At 37.0% G+C, this 21,217-nt stretch overlaps 1 protein-coding gene across 1 annotated transcript in view; it reads left to right on the top strand.

The window, feature by feature from the left end:
- The window catches only part of CDS1 (CDP-diacylglycerol synthase (phosphatidate cytidylyltransferase) 1), a 52,800-nt gene that overhangs the window by 11,840 nt on the left and 19,743 nt on the right, over positions 1-21,217 (top strand). Inside the window, exons 2-5 of the mRNA XM_004681149.2 lie at positions 5,589-5,716; positions 8,959-9,055; positions 15,310-15,407; positions 18,627-18,766. Of these exons, the coding sequence (XP_004681206.1) occupies positions 5,589-5,716; positions 8,959-9,055; positions 15,310-15,407; positions 18,627-18,766 (463 nt within the window). The remainder of the gene's footprint in view (positions 1-5,588; positions 5,717-8,958; positions 9,056-15,309; positions 15,408-18,626; positions 18,767-21,217) is intronic.

Genomic DNA, 21,217 nt, shown 5'->3' with positions numbered 1-21,217 from the left:
GACTTTGCATTTCAAAGAATGAAAGGGCCAGGTGTGAGAAATGGGGAGGGGCAGTGGGCAAGAGAGAAAAAGTACACTTTATACTTTATACATAGAACAAACCCCTGGATGCAGCAGAGAGAATGGCACTGATTGGAAATTAGAGTCATACAGAAGGGCTGCTTTCATTGTGATTATCAATAGAATGTCAAGAAGTGTGGCTTTGTCCTGGTGGATTTAGGCAGGAGAGTGTTAAGATCAGATTTGCAGTTTAGAGAAAATTCTTTTGAATGTACTGTGGAAAATGGATTATAGATTAATTATACGAGAGAGGATGGTGCTCAGCAAGAGGATCAGTAGTGAGTGGCGAAATGGGGGGAAGACATAGAGTGGATTTGGTGCTAACTAACTGAATGTTTGATAAGTTGATAACCAAGTTTGTGACCTGCGTAATTAGTTAACTGTTTTGCTGGTGGTGTCTTTATCTGAGCAGGAAATACAGAGGTGGCAGCTAGTTTGGTGTGGGAAAGAGAGAGATCAGTTTGCTTATGTTGAATTTCAGGTGATGCAAGTGGGAAACTCATCTGCACTTAAAGGGGTTTGGGGGCTAGAGCTGCAGCTGTATGGGAATCATCAATGTTTGAGAGAGTTAAAGAAAGAAACCATGAAGGTACATAAGATTTCATGGTGGGTCATGGGAAAACATGTCACTAAGGTACAAAGTAGAGGATCATGGTCTTTAAATTATGGGATTCAGAAGTTTATAATTTGGTTTCCTTAAATACTTAAAATATCTTCATCCAACATCTACAATGCCTCATTGCTCTAGTTGATCTTTGAAATACAACTTTCTTCTTTCCTATGCTCTCCAGTTACACTCTTGCTTTTCTTGTCAAGACTGGCATTGTTGTAACAGATGACCCATACATGAAACATAGAATAACAAGGGTCCCTGCTACAAATTTCAGTAGTTGAAGTAGGATTGTTCTAAAATGCCACTGTTTAAGAATTATAGTTCTTAGTTATTGAAATGGCATTGAAGAGACCTAGTTAAATCATGTTATTTATATGTGTTTCACTAAGATATATGAATCAGGAACTAAGTAAAACTAAAAGCTGGACAGCTTTCTTGAGAAAGGGAAGTTTGTACAGAGGAAGGGAAAAGTTGTAACATCATTATTGCCAATTAGACTTTGAAGTGACTTGTCAAGATCCTTGGTGTTGGAGGAATACCATTTGATTTCTCCAGTGCTTTATTTTATAAATGAGGAAACTGAAGGTAGCGTTTCTTGTAGGACAAGTGCTTTACCCTTGTAGAGGTGGATCTTATACTGGCAATTCCTGATTCTGAGTCTAGTAAAGCTATTTCTTGGACATGAGGCATGGTGGTGTTGCCTTCTAGATTCCCTTCCATTATTCACCTCTATTAATTATCTCTATACCACGCACTCTGTGCCCAAAATGAGGGGGGAAAAAAAGTGTCAGGAAATGAAAACAGTTACGTGCTGTATTCTAGATGTCAAAGACCTTCTGGCATGTCAAACTGACAGCAGGTATTTTGACATTTTCAGGGGCTATCTTGGGATTCTGGGTGTTGGATTATTAGTGAGCATCTTTGTATGCTTACTCTGCTTTGTGGCTAGCTGACTAGTATCAGTGAGAACCCAACAGGCCTGTTTCATTTGTCTGCTTTGGTACAATGATACATTGAACTTCACAGTTGTTGAATAAGAAAGTTATAGTTAGTAAACAATGGTTTATTGTGTTATGAAAACTGAAATATTCCCTTAAGGCTAAGACTGTATTTGATAAGTCACTTAATGAGGAACCAAAAGACTTAATTCAATGGCAATATTAGCCTTATATTAAATGCTTCATTTACCAAAACGTTGTTGCTAGTAAGGGCTAAGTTTGAATTGAGATTCCTAAATATTATAATTCCTAGATACTTTACTCCCACGATCACTTCTGGCCCTGTGTTGTAGTATATGCTCCATCTGGTTTGTGTGTGTATTTCTTTGTTTCCTGTGAATGTCATCTTCCCTGTGCCCCTGCTCAGCCAGTACCCTTGCTTCCAACTTACACCTCTGTATCACTCTTTATTTGAAGGTTGCTGGAAGGGTTGTGGAGAGGAAGGGAGCACATAGAAATGAAAACCATTACAACTCACCTCAAGGTGCAGCAGCAAAACTGAGCAGGCAGCTCTGTTCTTAAAATTCTTTGTCTGTATACTCTCTCTGTAAGTTTAAATTGACCACTTTTGTCTAAAGACTCAGTATACATACAGCTCACATATATGCACTCTTAGAAGTCATTTATGAGGAACAGCCAACACACAATGAACAAATAGCAGATTCATACCTGTAAATGACTACTTTAAATGTAAATGGACAGTGTTATCTAATTAAAAACAGTGTAACTGAATTAATAAAAAAATATGTGTGCTGTCTAAAAGTGATTCATTGCAGATGTAAGGAAGACATAGAAAGAAATAGGTGGCCTGTGTTAAATGGAAATCAAAAGAGAGTTGGAAACTGTACTGCAACAGACAAAATAAACTTTAAAACAAAGATTGTAATAAAGACAGTGGTATTACATAATGATAAAGTAATCAATCCTACAGGAAGGCATAGTGGTTATAAATATTTATGCACTCTATATAGATGCACCTAACTATATCAAGCAAATATTAAACAGAGACTTAAAGATAGACAGCAATTCAATATTAATAGGGAATTGTAATACCCTACTTAATCAATAAATAGACCATGCAGACAGAAAACCAATAAGGCAACATCAGCATTAAATGACATATTACTAGATGAACTTTATAGGTATATACAGAACATTCCATTCAGAAGCAGAATACACAGTCTTCTCAAGTGCACATGGGGCATTCTTTAGCAGAAATAGTATGTTAGCATAAAAACAAGTTTAATAAATTTAAGAATGAAATCATAATGAACATCTTCATTATGTCAATGAGTTACAAGAATAAAACTGTAGAAATACTTGACAATTAAATAATAACTACTGAAATAGCAATGGGTCAATGAAATAATCAAAGGAGAAATGTTTAAAAGTCATTCAAGCAAAGATGGAAAAATGACATAGCAAAACATATGGGATAGTGTGAAAGCAGTTTTAAGAGGGTTGTTCATAACAATACAGGCTACATCAGGAATTGTGAAAAACCTCAATCTGGCTTTATATCTCAAGGAACCAAAAGAATTTTAAAAATATGAAACCCCAAATTAGTAGATGGAAGGAAATGATAATAATCGCAGTAGAAATAAATGCAAGAGACTGAAGAAAATAGAAAAGATTGATGAAGCTAACTAAAAGCAAATTCTTTGAAAAGATAAAAGAACTGGCTTAGCTATATTAACCAAGAAAAAGAGAACACTCAAATAAGTAAATCAGGAATGAAAGTGGTGTTACAACTGACACAAGAGAACTAGAGAAGATTTCATGTAACCACTGTGGAAAATTATATTCAACAAATTGAGCAACCTATAAAAATAGGTAAATACCTGAAAACATACAACCTTCAAAGATTCAGTCATGAAAAATTGGAAAGTATGAATAGACTGATGACTGGTAAGGAGATGGAGTCAGTAATAAAAAGTCTTCCAAACAACGAAAGACCAAGAACAAAAGACCAGACATCACCAGTGAATTATAGAAAACATGCAAAGAAAAATTAATACCAATCCTTTTCAAATGCTTCAAAAAGCAGAAGAAAAGGAAATTCTTCCTAACTCATCTTACGAGTTCACCATTACTCTGATACCAAAACCAGACAAGGGCACTCAGTAAAGAAAATTACAGGCCCCTATTCCTCATGGACATAGATGCAAAAACCCTCAACAAAATATTAGCAAGCCAAGTTCAATTTACAGTAAGAGGATCATAAACCATGCTCACATGGGATTTATTTAAGGGACACAAGAATGGCTCAACATTTACAAATCAATAAAAGTGATACAGCATATTAGCAAAACAAAGGATAAAAATAACTATTGTTAGTAATACTCTGCAACTTGCTAGCAGTAAATCTTAAAAGGGTTCATCAGACATACACAAAAATATTTCCAATTATGTATGTTGATGGAGGACTATGAGACCTATTGTGGTCATTACTTAACAGTGTATATAAATATCAAATAATCTTGTATACCTGAGGGGGAGGCATAGTCTCCTCCATACACATACACAATTTCCTTTTTTTTTTTAAAAGATTTTTTTTTGTATTTATGCATATAGAACTGGGGTACAAGAGGATTCACCAGAAACAGTGTGGAGTAGAATGAGCAGACTGGCAAAGTACACTGCTGAGGGAAGCAGCTGGTGAGACAAGAGACATCTGCCATACCATGTAGGTCACTGTTAAGCTAAGCCAAGCCTCAGCTGCTTCAGTGTGAGTTAATCCAGAGCTAGGATCAAACTCGCACTGAAGCAGCTGAGGCTTGGCTTAGCTTAACAGTGCAGCGCTCCAACCTGATGCGCCACCAGCAAGGGCCACATATACAATTTTCAATACACCAGCTGGGTGTTATAAAATTTAAATTCATACTCAATTCTAACATGATCTGCCCAGAGTTACCATTAGATTCTACAGGGTTAAATGCTCAGTCTCCCAAGCTCGCCTTCCACTTTGGACTCCAATCACAGTCCTCCCACTGTCAACCCCCCCCACCTCATTATCTGTATTTCTGACCACCTGATTATATAAATGAAGTTCCTGTTTTCTCTACTTAAATTTGATGAACTCAGGTAACTCATTAGATGACTAATTTACTATACAGAATATAACTTTATTTTGTTATTGAAGTAACATTGTTTTACATGCTTGCTAGTATTTTGATAGTACAGGATTTCTCCCTCAGATGTAGTCACTGTAGTGCTCCCCCCAGCTTGTCCCCTGACATTTTCACCCCTTCTCTGCTGCAAGTCACAGATAAATGATCAGCTTTCAAGGGTTGGTTCTAAAGTTTGCCTTTGTCTGATGTTTTGTTTGGTTTTTGTATGTTGGGACTGTCTCTTGAGGTTCTAATAAAAAATGATGTAACTAAGTTTAAATTTATATAAGTATATATATTATGCGTAGTGTATATATTGCAGATTTATATGTTAATACAATATACATGTATTAATATATACGGTTATATGTGTATATGTACATGTATGTAATGTTATGCCCATTTGCTATTTTACTCTTGTTCATGCTTTGATTGTATTCAGATTTGAAAAGGAACTGCACAGCTGATCAGGCTCGCACAGAATTAATACTTTATTCTTCTAGTTCAGGAGTTGAATAGTAAAACTTCATATTGTAAACTTCTGATTTAGATAGTATGGAAGTGTCTCTTTAATCCTTTATTTAAAATCATCCTTTATATTGATAGATTTTAGCAAAGATGATCATACTTTTCTAACAAGGAAGTGCAGCAGTGCTTAGATATTCAAGGTAAGTTAACTTTTTTTTGTCTGTTTCTGTTTCAAGTTCTGTAACTAAGCAATTGACACACAGCAATAAATAAATGTATTGGCAACCATGTGCTCGCCTCTCCCATTAGGCAATGATTTTCCTTTTTCTTTACTTTTAGGAAACAGATATTGATGACAGATATGGAGATTTGGATTCCAGAACAGATTCTGATATTCCAGAAATTCCACCATCCTCAGACAGAACCCCTGAGATCCTCAAGAAAGCTTTATCTGGTTTATCTTCAAGGTATGAATACATGAGGAAAATGTAATGGGTGCACAAGATAAGCTATTAGGTTATACTGGTATATGTAATTAATTTTAATTTTTTGAAGTATTGCTATTGGAACATCTAAGAAGATTCATATCTTTTGTTCCCTCTTTTTCAATTGCCAGACAGACATAGGTAACTTTTAATTTTAACTGAATTTAAAATTACTAATCAAAGCTCCACAGCCATTTGCTCTTTTATATTTGTGCCAAATTTTAAGTAATGTCACATTGCCTTTAATAATATGCTTTAAGAATCTAAACTACACAATTTTTAAAAGCAAAATAATGTAAGATTTTATACAGATTAAAAAATGAAATTTTAAATACTGGTATAGAAATGCTGTTTATCCCAGTTTTTTACTATAATGTATATTTTACATCACATCCAAATCACATCACATTTTAACTACTGCAAAAAAAGGTTAGGCAAAAAAACAAACAAACCAGTTCTTGGAATTATGTATTATCCCCTGCTTTTACTTTGGGATACTTGTTACTGTTTTATATTATTGAATGCTGGTTGTGACTTACTAAACTGATTTTAATACCACTGGTTTAGTCTTACTTTGGAAATGTAAAGTGGGGGGAGGGGATATCTCGTTTTTTTAATTTCTAGGCAATAACTTTAAAACAGAAGTTTTCTTATTTTTAGTCATAGAACAAACTTGCTGTCCATTATTACAAGCATGATTATTGCTCTAACTGTTCTTATTCCTGGTTGCTTTCATGACCTAGATCACACTTATACTTTTAATTTAAAATCTCATAAGATCTATCTCAAACCCCTAAGTTCTTTAATAATGATATTAAATAAGAATGATAATGTGTGTCATTCATGAGATTTCCCTTAATGATTAATTTTTCTTCTGATATGAACTAGCAAGATGTAATAGTAACTGATATTTATTGAGTATATTCTATGCAAGGCACTGGTTCATGCACTTTACATGTACCCACTAATTTAATTTTCACAGCAACCCTGCAACATATGTACAGTTACATATCTGTTATATACTAAGCACAGAAATGTATCACGTAGCTAGTAGAACCATATCCTGAACCACAAATTATACTCTGTTTATGAATGAATTAGGTTTCGTAAAAAAAAAAAAAAAAGAACCATATGTAATATATGACCAGCTTGTCTTTTTAAGAAGCTTCTCTATAAACACCAATAAGTAAAGTATCTAATCTAATAAAGATATTTGATTCAAAATCTAATAAAGATAATTAGAATATGTTCCTTGAGGGCTCAGATTTTCAATTACCTTGGAATTATTAGATAATACAAAGACAGTAGGTTTCCTGTTTAAAACCTCAGGGTCTCAGCAGCTGCCATTTTCTGTAGTTCAAGCCAGGCTCCAAGATCAGGTATAGACATTGACGTTGGCATCACCCACCTAGGCACTCATTTCTGACATATATAGTGTCCTCTTCTAGAAGAGGTTCTTGATAATTTTGAAATTGAGGATAAGTTCCAAAGCAGGAATAAATATGCTTCTGAGTTTCACAGAGCAGGATTATTATCAGGTTATGTTTCTTCATTCCCGTTTTGACTAGCTCTGTGACTTAACTCAGTTTCCTAATCTATTTATTCATCTGCAAAGAGTTAGAGCTATACTGCCATATGTAAATGTAGAGAAACCAGACAAAGGACCACATAAAGCCAACCTCAAAAACAAGTCCTAGAAAGCTGACTGTAGAACTGAGGCATTCCGATGGGAGAGGAAAAGGAGGGGTGAGCACAAAATGGGGGAGCACAATGGACTATAGTGGTGGGTGCTTTGGTGGTGGGAGAGCTATGGTGAGTAACATCACCAGAAAGTGGTGGTTGTGGTCGGGTGTGTGGGTCCTATACTTCCACATTACAAATAATGATTAAGATTAACATTTCTTTAAAAATAAAAATAAATGGAACCTTTTAAGCTATAGAATTTTTCACACTATACCCATTTCAGTTCAACCCAAAGTGTACAGACTTGTGAGAAAGTTATGAGTCTACATAGTTGTTTAAACCGTAGAGGGAAAGCAAAAATTGACTGCTTCATGAATAACCTCAGAATCGTTGACTTAATATTGTTGGCATTTAGCTTTGAATGCAGGAATGACTTGATAAAAGGGATATTTGAGAGCAAGTAATTTGTTAGTATATACAACAAACCAGGAGTGGTTGAAAGCAGCATATACAAGCACTTTTGATAAGTGGATGAAGTCAACTAGTATTTTTATAGGAAAGAATGAGATCTGTGTTCAGAATACAGTGCCTATGTTACTGTATGTTATATCAAATTAAAATCTCTTATAATGTAAATGCTATTATTTAAGTTAATGGAAATCAGAATTCTTAAAGAATTTTACTGTGAGTATGGTATAGAATGAATAAAACTAGGGGCAGCAGTTTTAGATTCAGAAGCCATCATCCATGTGTAGGTAATTATAAGAGTCATTTGGGCTTTCAAGGTGGTTGCCAACATTTTTCATGACATTGCCTCATGAGGAGTGAGAACATTTATGAGGTATTCTGTGAGAGGGTGCAGTGCAAGGCTCCTGGGAGATTGCAGGAGAGGAGTCCTCAGCCCAACAGCCAGGCATGCCAGCAGGGAAGCTCTGCTCCACAGTGCCTGTCCCTATCAAGGACAGCAGGCAGCACCCTGAGCCATAGAGGGAGTGCTGGAGTGCACACCCCCGCCTCCTCCAGCCTCCCTTTCGCGAGTGCCTCCTGTTCACTGAGGTCCCAGGGCTCTCCAGTTTCAGGTCTGCATTATCCTTTCGTTACTTTTTCCTCATTGAAAGGCCACGCTCGCTTTCTGTATCACATTAATGTCACTACTATTTTTATATACCACCCTACAGAACTGATCATTTTTCTAGGACTTTTGCACTTTTCCTCTCCCTCCTGGTGAGCACTGGTGGGATCTGCTCAGACCCACCATGACCACCTTGCCTATGTCTCACCCTATTCGCACTGAACAGAAGTTACCTTTATTTCTTTAACATACTTTTTAGACTGAATTTTAGCTCTCAGTAGTGAATGAATGTTGCTTGTTTGGTTGTTGGTGATTTTTTTTTTTTTTGGTGTTGGGATTATTACATAAAGTAAAATTTAGATTCCTAGTGTATGGTTAGAACAGTTTTGTAAGTAGGTCAACTCAATACTGAAACCACAAAAAACTATGAACACATTAAATGCTAACTGTACAAACATTTTCTTTGTAGGTGGAAAAACTGGTGGATTCGTGGAATTCTTACTTTAACTATGATTTCCTTGTTTTTCCTGATCATCTATATGGGATCATTTATGCTGATGCTTCTTGTAAGTGCTTTACACTTATATAAACATCGCTTCCTTTATTTTTCAGTACTGATATGATTCAAGTAATTTGAGCATGTTGTAAAAAAGAAGGTAATTTGAAGCTTGGTAACAGCAAATTTAGTTCTTTTAAGCATCTTCTTGATTATTAATCCTTTCCACTTGCAGAATGGCCATTTAATGTATTCAATCAACAGAGACCAAATACACACAATAGGTGTTTATCTTTTGTCAGACATTTTGCCAAACATTTTACGTGACAGAAACACACACACACACACTTCAACATATATAATATAGCTAGATCCCTAACTTTAAGGAACTCCATCTAATGGCAGAGACATATAAATAACCATAATAAGTAATTGGTAATAATGTGATAAATCCCTTGTTGAGAGAGCTCAATAAAAAAGCACATAGCCCAGTCTGAGCTTGACATAAAGGAACACTGCCATAAAGGCAAAACTGAGTCCTGAAGAAGGGACTGGAATGGAGAAGGCATGGAGGTGACGACAGAATGTAGTTCCTTTGCAGGTTTTTGAGTTGTATGTGTAGAAGGTGTTTTAGGGATGACAAGAGAGAAGCATGTAGAAACCATTGTCATAGTAGGGGATTTTGTTGTTTATGGGAAGCCTACATCATGAAGCCAGACAAGTCTTTTATGCTTCTAGTTAATTTATCCAGCAAGTGCTTTCAGTTAGCTTCAACACGCCAGTTCAGGGAAGTGATACACTGGTGCTGAGAAATCACACCTGTCTCTACCCTCTTGAAGCTTACTGTCTATACCTGAGGGCCTCTATTAGTATATAATGACAAACTGCAGTAGCATTTGAAAGCAGTGGAGACTGTGGGACCAAATGGGAGTCAGGAGGCTCCAGGGATCCGGTGTCCAGAATATACTCTGGGCCTGAAGGCTGTGTTGGAGTCAGCCAGTTGAAGTGAGATGCTGGGGGAACGGAGTGTCACAGCAGAGGATATCTGAGGATAAAATCCTGCTATCTACAGGAGCAAAACATTTAAAATCCAGGTGGTGGGAATGTGAAGTGAAGTGCACTTGTTCAGCAGTCATCAACACTAGGGGCTGAGCAGTGCTCTGCTCGCAGGCATACAGATAGTAGCATCCCTCTTTGTTATTGCTGTTTTTCTTTAACCCATCTCAGGCAATGTGGTGCCTTCTGTACTCATCCCTCCGTTATCTGGCCACTCCTGCCCACTTAGAAGTCTGTTTGCCTAGCTCATCTGTCTCCCCTTCCACCTTCATGCTCAGTCTTAGTCACAGGGATAAGCTTATGGACTCTGTGATACAGTTTTCATTTGATTTTATAGAAAAATAAGATTTGGAATGAAATTAGACACAATTGAAAAGAAAATAACACTTAAAAACGCTTAGCAAATAACACTGAAAGCAGCTCTGATAAGCCCCCAAAGTATTTTCACTTTCCATCCTCATTAATTTTGTACATCCTTGGGGGATATCAAGATAATGAAAATGAATTAGAAATTATGACCTTTGTTCTGTTAATTTGCCAACATCGTAAAGAGTGTTGTCATACAAAGGGAAAATGGCTAAGGGATTAGACTGACTTCAGGTGAGGCAGAACTGCTGTTCTGAAAGCCAGGTGTGCCGGTGTGAGTGCTGCCAAGCGGGGCTGGAGCGAAGCAGCCCAGCTGGCAGTGTTGTCATTCTGAGACTCTTGTGGGCCTTGTGGGCCTGTGGGTCCTCGGCCTCCTGTCATGTGGACATTTAAGATGACTGTGTGCAGAGTGCTTCCCAGTGCAGTGGGATGAGTGAGCAGCCTGAGGCAGAAGGGTCGCCTGCTGCAGGCTGCTCAGGAAGGCTTTGCTGATGACAGGATCTTTGAACTGACCTTGAGAATCTCTCAGCATAGCCTGAGCTCTGTGAGCAAAGGTCAAAATGGCTAAGATGTGTCAGGAAAAGGCAAGTGATGTCCTGGATGCTCCTGGATCATAGGACTTTAGAAACTAAAGATCACATTCTGGATGAGCTTTAAAATACTATGTGAAAAAGTTTGGGATTTATTTGTAAAGCTTGGAAATATTGATGATCCCCCGAATTATTATTCTTTAGAAGATAACTTTCATTGAAGGCATTGAAAAGCAGCAGTATCTTAGGTATACTCACTCAAACTGGTTTGGTAGACTCTGCTGTGAATCAGTTACATTGTCTTCCAAACCAAACTACTTAGGATGGTAACTAGTTCCAGAATTGATGAAGAAAGGCTTTTTTTTGAACACTCCAGCTTGACAAAGTTCTGAACACTTGTAAAGGCATTCTTGCCTATTTGCTTTCTGATTTTTTAAAAATGCAAATCACAAATGCACGTAAGGTACTTGAGACTTTTTTTCTCATTTTTTTTACTATAAAAGAAAAATATCATTTTATGTTAGCTTTGTGCTTAGATTGGTGAGTTTAGTAGAGAATAAAGTAAAAATATTAAAGATCTAGTTAAATAGATTTAAACTGTTACTGCTTTTAGTTTACTGCATATGCACATACACATGTGTCCATATGCATATGTGTGTCTGTTACATTTATATGACTTAGGTCTAGGGGACATGAATAAAGAACAGCACAATGTTGCTACTGAAATGATAGTAGTTTGGGTGCTTTAAAGTCTCAGTATGGGGCTTCCCTGGTGAATCAGGGGCTAAGTGTTGGTGCTATCACTGCTATGGCTTGAGTTTGATCCACAGCCAGGGAGCTGACTCACATATGGTGCAACAGACCACTCCTGTCATGCTCGCTGCTCCCTTCTGCAGTGTATTTCAGTAGATCTGCCTGTCTGCTCCTACTCTGTCTCTGGTGAATCCTCTTGTCCCCCATAACTCTGGTCTATGCCTCAGTGCTTCTGCACACACACATACACAAACAACTCTCATTTTGTTTATATCCCTAACTCAGTCATTTATAGCTTGAGAAGTACACATTACTACCAAGATTGCATTATGATATCAACACTCACAAATAGCTAACTCCAGAGGGTTTTATTAAAAACCTCCTTCCAGGCCCTTCCTGGTGGCGCAGCGGGTTAAAGCACAGTACAAAGAAGCTTAAGCCACTTCTGCATGAGTTCGATCCCCGCCTGCCCCGGTGGAGATCCACATGGTGCAGCAGACCTCTCCTGACCCACCCGCTGCTCCCCTCAGCAGTGTACTTCGTCGATCTGCCTGCTCTCACCCTCTGCACCTCTGGCCTGTACCCAAGTTCTGTATAAATAAATAAATCAATCTTTAAAAAAAAAAAACCTCCTTCTAGGAAATGATAGCTATAATTTTTAAATTGGAGCTCATATTCATGTTCCAGGCTCCCCAACCCCCACACCAGCCTTCTATTTATAGTACTTTAATTGTTGTATTCACAGCTTGGAGTCACACTTCTAAGTCGTGGAGTCACTAACACATGTTTTGATTTAAAGGCAAATGTGGGGCTGGCTTCAGCAGCACATACACTAAAACTGGAACAGCACCGAGAGGGCTAGCATGGCCCCTCAGCGAGAAGTATGCAAATTAGTGAAGCAGTCGGTATTTGAATTAATAAAGAAGGTAGATAGGAACATTTAAAAGATAACTGTAAGAACACCTCCCCCCCCATCTTCTTGGAAGAAATTCATGTTAAGTTTTAGTTCACATTGCATAACATTGTATAATTGATTTTTGAATACTGTGTTTAACTTTTTCTCATTGTGAGGTTTATAAAATGTACTAAGATTACTTTGGAAAGTAGATAATTTTTACAAAATCAATCCAGTTGTGTCATCAGCCACCAAAATCCAATTTCTTTCTCTTTACTTTATTTTAAAGAACATAATTGTAATCATAATATGACTAAAATTTTACATCCTACACTTTAAACTCATTATCATATCAGTGTTTTGTGTTGCTCCGTGATCTTTACAACCAAGCTTTAAACATTCATCTATTCAGTGGAATGGAGTTGGTCATAAGTTATATTCAGATCATTTTCTGTTTTTTTTTTCATTGGAAATAGCATAGATTAGAAAGTAAATGCTTTTTCATATGCAGGATTATTCTCTTGAGGTAATTCCCAAAGTAAAAATCAGCTCTTTAGTTTGGCTAACCCCTAGGTTCCAACAGCTCAAAACAACATATCCATCTTCAACTTCTATTCCATTCCAAGCCGTCCTTCATAAACATGTCTTTTTCCTGAGCCTTCTCTGGCGTTACTCTGTGGCACACACTTTCTCTTATGTGTCCAGTAACTCCAGTCAGTTCTACTGCAGTGTCTCTCAGATCTTGCACTCCCCCGTCCGTTGCTCTTCTGGAGAGATGCTTCATCCAGATGCCCCTGGATGGTGGTGCCGCACCTGCCTCCCTGTACCTCCACTTGTTGCCAGGACAGTTCTTCCCATGGTCCTCCTCCCCAAACATTCAACCTTTGGTCATGTCCCTTCATGATGAGCTTAACTCGTATGCACGCCCTCGACTTATTTCCTGTGATTCGATGACAATGCTTTTTTTCTCTCCATTTCTCACCCACACCTTTGTGTTTTAGAAACTGAACGACTTGTGGTGCCACAAACACTCCTACATCGATTACCCTCCATGCCCCACCTCCTGCCACAAGTTGTCTGCCTGTGCTTTCATCCTGCTGGCTCCTTCTATGGTAGTGCAGAGGTGTGTGGCGCCCTGACCAACTAGACTCTCCTGGAACAGATACCCTGTGCCGTTTCTTTGAATCTTCGGTTGCCAGCACAGAGCCGGCACTTAGCACATGAATTAGGCCAACAGTTTTATCATTATGCATTACTACTGGTATCCATGAAGTGGAGCATCAATTTCTTTGTGATAACTGTTTGGGAAAACAGTTTTGGGGAAGCTAATTTGTGGAAATCTTAAAAAGAAACTCCAACCTAGTTTCTTCATAGAGGTTGAAAGCTTTTGCTGTAAAGGACCAGATGGTAATAATTGAAGCATGAAGAAACCACATATGTCTCTGTCATATAATCTTTACTTTCTTGTGTGTTTAACTCTTTAAAAATATAGAATGCTTTCATAGCTTTAGGGCTGTACAAAAATGAGCCTTTGAATATACTCTCTCGAGATTGAGAAAATTAGCCTATGCTTGCAAAGATTTTAATCTCTAAATTCATGGAAATATGTGTTCAGCTTGCCATTTGCTCTTTGAGTCTTGGAATTGACATAAAGTAAGCTCTAGTAGTAATGTTACATCTTAAGTAATTAACTTTATTCAGATTGGTGGATAGAGCAGCTTGAGGATCACTAAATGAAAACCATCAGAAAGAAATTCATAAATGCAAACACATTTCCTTAGGCATGTGCAGGACATTGTGCAAAAGATACTGCGTTCTCTCAATTGACTAGTCAAAGTGAGGGAATTTGGAGAAGGCTGCTTTTTATTTTCCAAGGTAGCATTATTTGAGGTGATCAGGGATGAATGTTGCTTGCTATGGGAGAGTTGACCACTGCTAACAAAATGAAGATTATGCCCAAACTTATGGATCACTGGATAAAGATGACAAATCGCAGCCATTTGTCCCATAGTTTCTTTATCCCTTTTAAGTGTACCAGAAACATATAATTAAAAACAAATAAATACAAGCATATTTTCACATATGACCCTTTTCCTAGGGTATCTCAAGAAACAAAATAGATAAAAATCTCAAGAAATAAAGAAGTAACAAGAGGTAAAATCTAGTTAGCTATCATCAACTATATTGTATATCTCAAACTTTCCACTACAATACTGTAGTTGAAAGAACCCAAGAGAAGAACCCCCAAAGCCCAAACATTTTGTTCTGTTTTTATTTTTGCATACATGAACTGGGGTCTAGTTCAGGGGTGTGGGAAGTGAGAGGATTTACAAGAAACAGAGCAGGAAGCAGAACAGGCAGATCTACTAAAATATACTGCTGAGGGGAGCAGCAGGTAAGACAGGAGAGGTCTGCTGAGCCATGCACGTCTCTTCCATGGCCCGGGATTGAACTCGTGTCATTGTGCCTGGCAATAGCTTGATAGCACTGAGACTTTAATCCCTGTGCCACCAGGGAGGCCCTATCCAAACTTTTTGAATAAAATATTACTTTACTTGTCCTTTGATTTTCTAGATATTGACCATTGAATTTTGCTATTGACATTTAGATAATTAGAAATGGACAGACTAAATAGTTTTGAATACATATGACAGTGTTACTTTATTAAATAAACACAGATGCAATCATTGAGAAATGCATGTTAATGTTTTCTCTTGGTTTCAGGTTCTAGGCATCCAAGTGAAATGCTTCCATGAAATTATCACTATTGGTTATAGAGTATATCGTTCTTATGACCTACCCTGGTTTAGAACACTGAGCTGGTAAGTAGCTTAAAACTGTTTCTGGTATGAAAATCTAATTCTTTGCTAAAGTATGTAAAGGAAACATCTTAATGAGTCATGATCCACATTGTTGACCTTAAAGGTTGAGAGAATGGGGAAAGAGAAAAAGAGTGTAACAGCATTTTAGAAAGAAGAAAATCACATTTAACTATTTAAAATTTATTATATGTAGCATTCATTTCCTTTTCAAAAGAATTCAGCATTATATTAGCCACATTTTATATCCTTTGTAAAGACAATTTTAAGTTTAAATATGTAAAATATAAAAACTATGTGTGATCTGTTAGTTCGTTTCAGTTGTTGTGATACCACACTCAACACTAGATATCTCTTCAAAGACTAAAAGATGAAATATGAAAATAGTTTTTTTTCCTGAGTAATCACATGAGGTGAAATCTCAAACTGACTGTTTCTCCCCCCTCAACCCTTAGAAGTTGGCTCAGCTTCCCCTAAGCCTTCACAGGCCCTGAGGGGTTGGGGAGCAGTGAGAGGAGGAATGCTCCCTCCTTTGCTGTTCTGTTTTTTACCTCCTGTTCAGGTCTTGTGTTCTGTAAAGTACAGGAGGGAGTTAGAGGAAAGTGACTCTGGGGAGCAACAGAAGTGGGCTGGGAGTAGATTGTAAGACACCTTTGTAAAATAGATAGCACCAGCATTTAAAAGCCCATGAAATAATGCACAGTAAGTCCTCAAATATCATCATCAACAGATTCTTGGAAATTGCAACTTAAGCAAAACAATCAATAGAAAGACCAGTAAGACAAATTGATGTAAATGTCTAATTCTATTGCATATCTGCTCACAGGAACATCACCAATCTAATAAATAAAGATCCATAACACTTAGAATATTATTACTTGCTTGAATTTATTCTTTTATTTTCCAACCAACTTATTCCAGTTCAGGGTCTTGGCTGGACTAAGTCTATGTGGGTAAGTCTGTGCAGCTCTGGGTACAGGCAGAAATCAACCCTGAGTAAAATTCCCTCTAGCTAGCATACACACGCTTGCATATCAGACTGAATTAGTGTGGACACAATAGTGACCCACACATGCACATCTTTGGGATATGGAAAGAAACCCTATATCCCTGGAGAAAATGCACTTAAGACAATACAAATCACTAGTGACTATGCTTGGGAATTGATATTTTCTTCTCAATGTTATAATTAAACAACATTGTTTAATGACCTATTATGTATGTACAAATGCAGGGGAAAAATGCTGGATAATTTTAATATTTAGAGTTTTATATCTCTTCTACTGTAATTGTTCAGGTATAATTCTTCATTCTCAAGACATGGATCAGGAAACAGGATAATAGTATGTTTCATAATTATTCTAGCTAGTCATGTGTTTTTAATACAGTTGCTCACTTAATATCAGCTAGTTGGTTTTAGTATTTTATTAAGACAAAGTATATTGGGAGTCTAAAATAATAAAGTTCCTTGATTTCGATAAAAGCTAATTTTTCATTCTAACAAATTTCTTCTGGAGTGGCGATGTACATGGGACATGCTAAGTAGATAAAGTAGTTAGAGAATAACTAAAAGCTAAGCCTCACAGGGTTGGTTGTAGATGCAAAAGAGAAAGACTAGGCAGTGTGTGCCCCAGGGATGGAGGTGCCCTGGAGGGGGTGTGAGCAATAAGCTGACTCTTGAAAAGCGAAGCCCAGATGACTGGAGAAGGGTATTTTGAGTCAGAGAAGCTGCACCATGTAGATGTGGCCCAGACCAGGTGTGTCTCGGGATGTGGTCCTCCTGGCAGAAGGCACTTCTTGGGGTGGAGGTGGACACAGAGTTGAGTGGGCTGGCTTACGAGGCACCAACAACAATTTCCATTGTAGGAAAAGAGAAAACTGGACATACAGAATATGTGTCCTCCACTTTGAGGATAGCAGGATGTCTTTCCATCCACGATGCCAGAGCCTTCTCTGTCCAGTTCCATCTTCTTTGTTCTCCAGGTTACCTAGGACCCGCCTCACAGGTTGAGGCCCAGAAGGACTGTAAGGCAGTGTTTCTCAGTCCTTTTTTTCCTAGGTCATACAAGCTGCCAACAGCAATTGTTATGGGTTCACCCTCACTAGGTGAATTCCTCAGAATTCAGAGGAAGGACAGGTGATCTAAACAGTTTTAAAAATTGCCGCCCAGATATTTTTATCTGCTGCTGCTTCCTCCCTGCACTACTCCCTCTTAGGAAACACTGCTCAACTGGAGCATTGAGGGGAGAAAGATGCTATCAAGTGTGGCCAGTGGGGAAAGAGGTTGATTACTTCTTCCTTCTCTGGATTGTCCTTAGGACAAGCAGGCTTGGAGCTTTATTCTTAAAAGTAATAGAGCTGTTACTTTATTTACAATTGGAAAGACATGGAAACAACCCAAAAGCCCAAAAGTGGATGACTGGATGAAAAAGATGTGGTACATATACACAATGGAATATTACTCAGCAACCAAAAAGCCAAACACATGCCTTTTGCAGCAACATGGATGGAGCTGGAAGGGATCATGCTTAGTCAAATAAGCCAGAAAGGAAAGGAAAAATACCAGATGGTTTCACTCATAGCAGGAGTATAAGAGACCAGGCGAGAAAATAATTATAATAATGATGAACAGCTAGATACCAGAGACATTTTATGGAGGTGGATTGGGGAATGGGATCAAAACAGCGGGGGGAGGGAAATGCACTGGACTATGGTGATGGCACATGGGTGATTTGGTGATGGGAAGCCCATAGGATTTAGAACTGACATGGAAAAAGGGCACAAAATGATGTAAAAATAAACTATTATATTAAAAAATTTTCAAAAAGTAATAGAGCTGCGAGTCAGTGTGGGTGTTCAGTATAAACTTAATACCTGTATGTGTGTGGGGGCAGGGGGTGGATATGTGTGTTTGAGAGAGAAGGACAGAGGGAGGGAAGGAGGGTAGGGCTGTATATGCATTTTCTACATTGTTTCCTGTCTTCAGTAGATTTTTGAGTTAATTAAAGATATAAATTATAAGCAGTAATTTTGTTGTTGTTGTTGACTGATGAGTTTGAAACTAAGTTTAAAAGAGGAAAATAGGGTTTTGGTGGGATATGTTCTGAACTGGATTTCTGACCTTGGTTTTGAGCTTTGTGTCATCATCAAATGTAGACAATGGTTTTGTTAATTTGAGAAGAAAGTCTGAATATAAAAAGGATGATTGTTTTTCAATTATAGGTACTTTCTACTGTGTGTTAATTACTTTTTTTATGGAGAGACTGTGGCTGATTATTTTGCTACATTTGTTCAAAGAGAAGAGCAACTTCAGTTCCTCATTCGCTACCATAGATTTATATCATTTGCCCTCTATCTGGCAGGTAAGTTAAGGAAACTATCCTGTTGATATGTAGCTAATATATTTTCTATGTTTATTTTTTTATGTCATATATTTATAATATCCTTTGTTACATTTTAACCAACTTCTTCTTTAAAATTGTGTCCTATGCATACTTCTTTCATCATGAAGAGCAATTATTCTCTAATGGTGGCTAAAAAAATTACTGATTTCATAGCAACCCCATATAGTTGAATATTTTCTTTGCAAATCATAGTAAAAAAAAACTTTTAAATATAACTTGCTAAGAAAATTTCACATGCATATTGCTTTGTTTGTTCCTAGAAAAGGGACTTATAAAGTTGATGAGGGTACTTAGTTTTCCTGACATGTTCATTACACAGTTACAATTTATATGAGCATATACATTTGTTTATACTATGCTGTGCCACACATTTTTATGATTGTAGATTAAGAATTTGATACTTCAGATAAACTTCAAATTAACAGATTTATTTTCTGTAAATTTTATCAATTATGAAAACATCTAAAAAATTGATTTGTCTATGTGCTTTTTTCAGTCTGATTGCTGATGTGAATCCTGTCTGTGCCACTTAGTAGCTGAATAAACATTTGAGGAATGTAATTAATTTCCCTGCATCTCAACTTCTTTGTAAAGCAATTTGAATAGTACCTGGCACTATTTAAATATTTGACTATTGTTATTTTGAGTCTTAAAAGAGGAAATGAAATCTTTTGAGTTTTCATTTTAACTTTTAATTCTTATCATTTTAGTTTTTAGAAGTTTCTCTGTAAATAAATTCTTTCATACAGTTTTGGAAATGAGTACAATAGAAGTATATGAGACTCTCTTCTATTTTTCATTAAGCTAAAAATAGATGAAGTTTATAGGGAATTTTATTCAGTAATTATAATGTTGTTCTTCATGGTCTTTCTGCTTTAGTCAGGCAACTTCAATTCCTGATCTTCAAATCTTTTTTGGTTATAGAACACCAGAGAGTGAAACAATCTGAAATGATGATAGTTTTTTTATGTACTTTTTTTAATATAATAGTTTATTTTTACATCATTTTGTGCCTTTTCCTATCTCAGTTGTAATCCCCGTGTGTTTTCTATCACTACATCACAGGTGGGCCATCACCATAGTCTAGTACACTCCCCTCTTCCCCCATTTGATCCCATTCCCACTCAACCTCCGTAAGATGTCTCTGGTATATAGTTGTTCATTATTATTATTTCCCCTTGTCCTTTATGCTTCTGCTGTGAGTGAAACCAGAAATGATGATAGTTTTTAGAGAAACATTCTTGCAGATAGTGGGGATGGGGTGCTACATTTTCTAACAAGTTCTCTCCTTTACATTCAGTTCTTTTGTTCAGTCCAGTTTTGAGTGTATTTATTTAAAAAATATGCTAGTAATATACCTAAAGAAAGGACATTCTTGGAAATAGGTACTGAAAATTATTTCTCTTCTTTTGCAGAAGTGATTCGTTTTAAGTTTTTCCATTTTCAGTTCTAATTAGTTTGAAAGAATTAAGATGATAGAGACTATGAATAGTTTTCAAACCAAAAAAATTGACTTATTTTGGTAAATGTAAGGTGGATCTGGGATTCTTTAACACCACAGGAGAGAATGTTCTATCTCCTCAGTTCACATGATACCCCCAACCTATCTTTTTCAGTAATTGTTGCGTCATATACTAAACTTTGTGACTCTTCAATAAAATAAAATTATTATTCCTTTTCGTACTGGTTTTGCCATAAAAATGGCTCACTATTTGCTACTTCAAGGTAAGATTCATAGAATCACAGAAATTCAGAGGTGAACATTAGAGCACTTTCAAATCTCAGCATCATGAATGATATTGAGAAAACAAAGTGTTAATAAGGTCTATAGTTTGCTTTTTGGGACACTGAAACTGGTGAGATTTTTGTTCCCTATTTGACTCCTGAAAAATGACAGAAAAGCATAAAGAAAGGGAAGAGACTCCCTATTTGTGCCAGAGGATGGGAAGGCAGTAGAAGGTGCTTGGGAAGAGATGGCAAGAATCACATAGATAAAGGACCAGTAGTCATTGGTCTGTGTATAGTGGAAAGAGCATTCAGAAAGAGAAAACAGCTGCTCAGGGCTTTGCAGTGAGAACAGATCAGCTACAGTCATTAATGTTTGACAAGCTGTGTCTTGAGAAGCTTTGTACATAATGGGAACGGTATGGGCTTATACCTGGGAAAATATGGGAGGATTTTAAACTAGGAGATAACACAACCAGATTTGTAATTAAATGAATAACTTGGGCGACTAAGTAGGAAATTAATCCTGTAATTCATACTAAATACAGTGATGACCTGAGACATTTAGATTTGTATTTAGTACCAAGAGCATTATAAATGGGAAAATAAATTGTATTTTTTAATTGAGGTAATTATTAATTTACATGCAGTTGTAAGAAATCCCTCATGTACTTTGCTCACATA

Source organism: Condylura cristata, unplaced genomic scaffold (genome assembly GCF_000260355.1).
Source record: "Condylura cristata isolate star-nosed mole 26May11 unplaced genomic scaffold, ConCri1.0 scaffold00012, whole genome shotgun sequence".
NCBI classification, from domain to species: Eukaryota; Metazoa; Chordata; class Mammalia; order Eulipotyphla; family Talpidae; genus Condylura; species Condylura cristata.
This window is presented reverse-complemented; position numbering and strand designations above follow the sequence as displayed.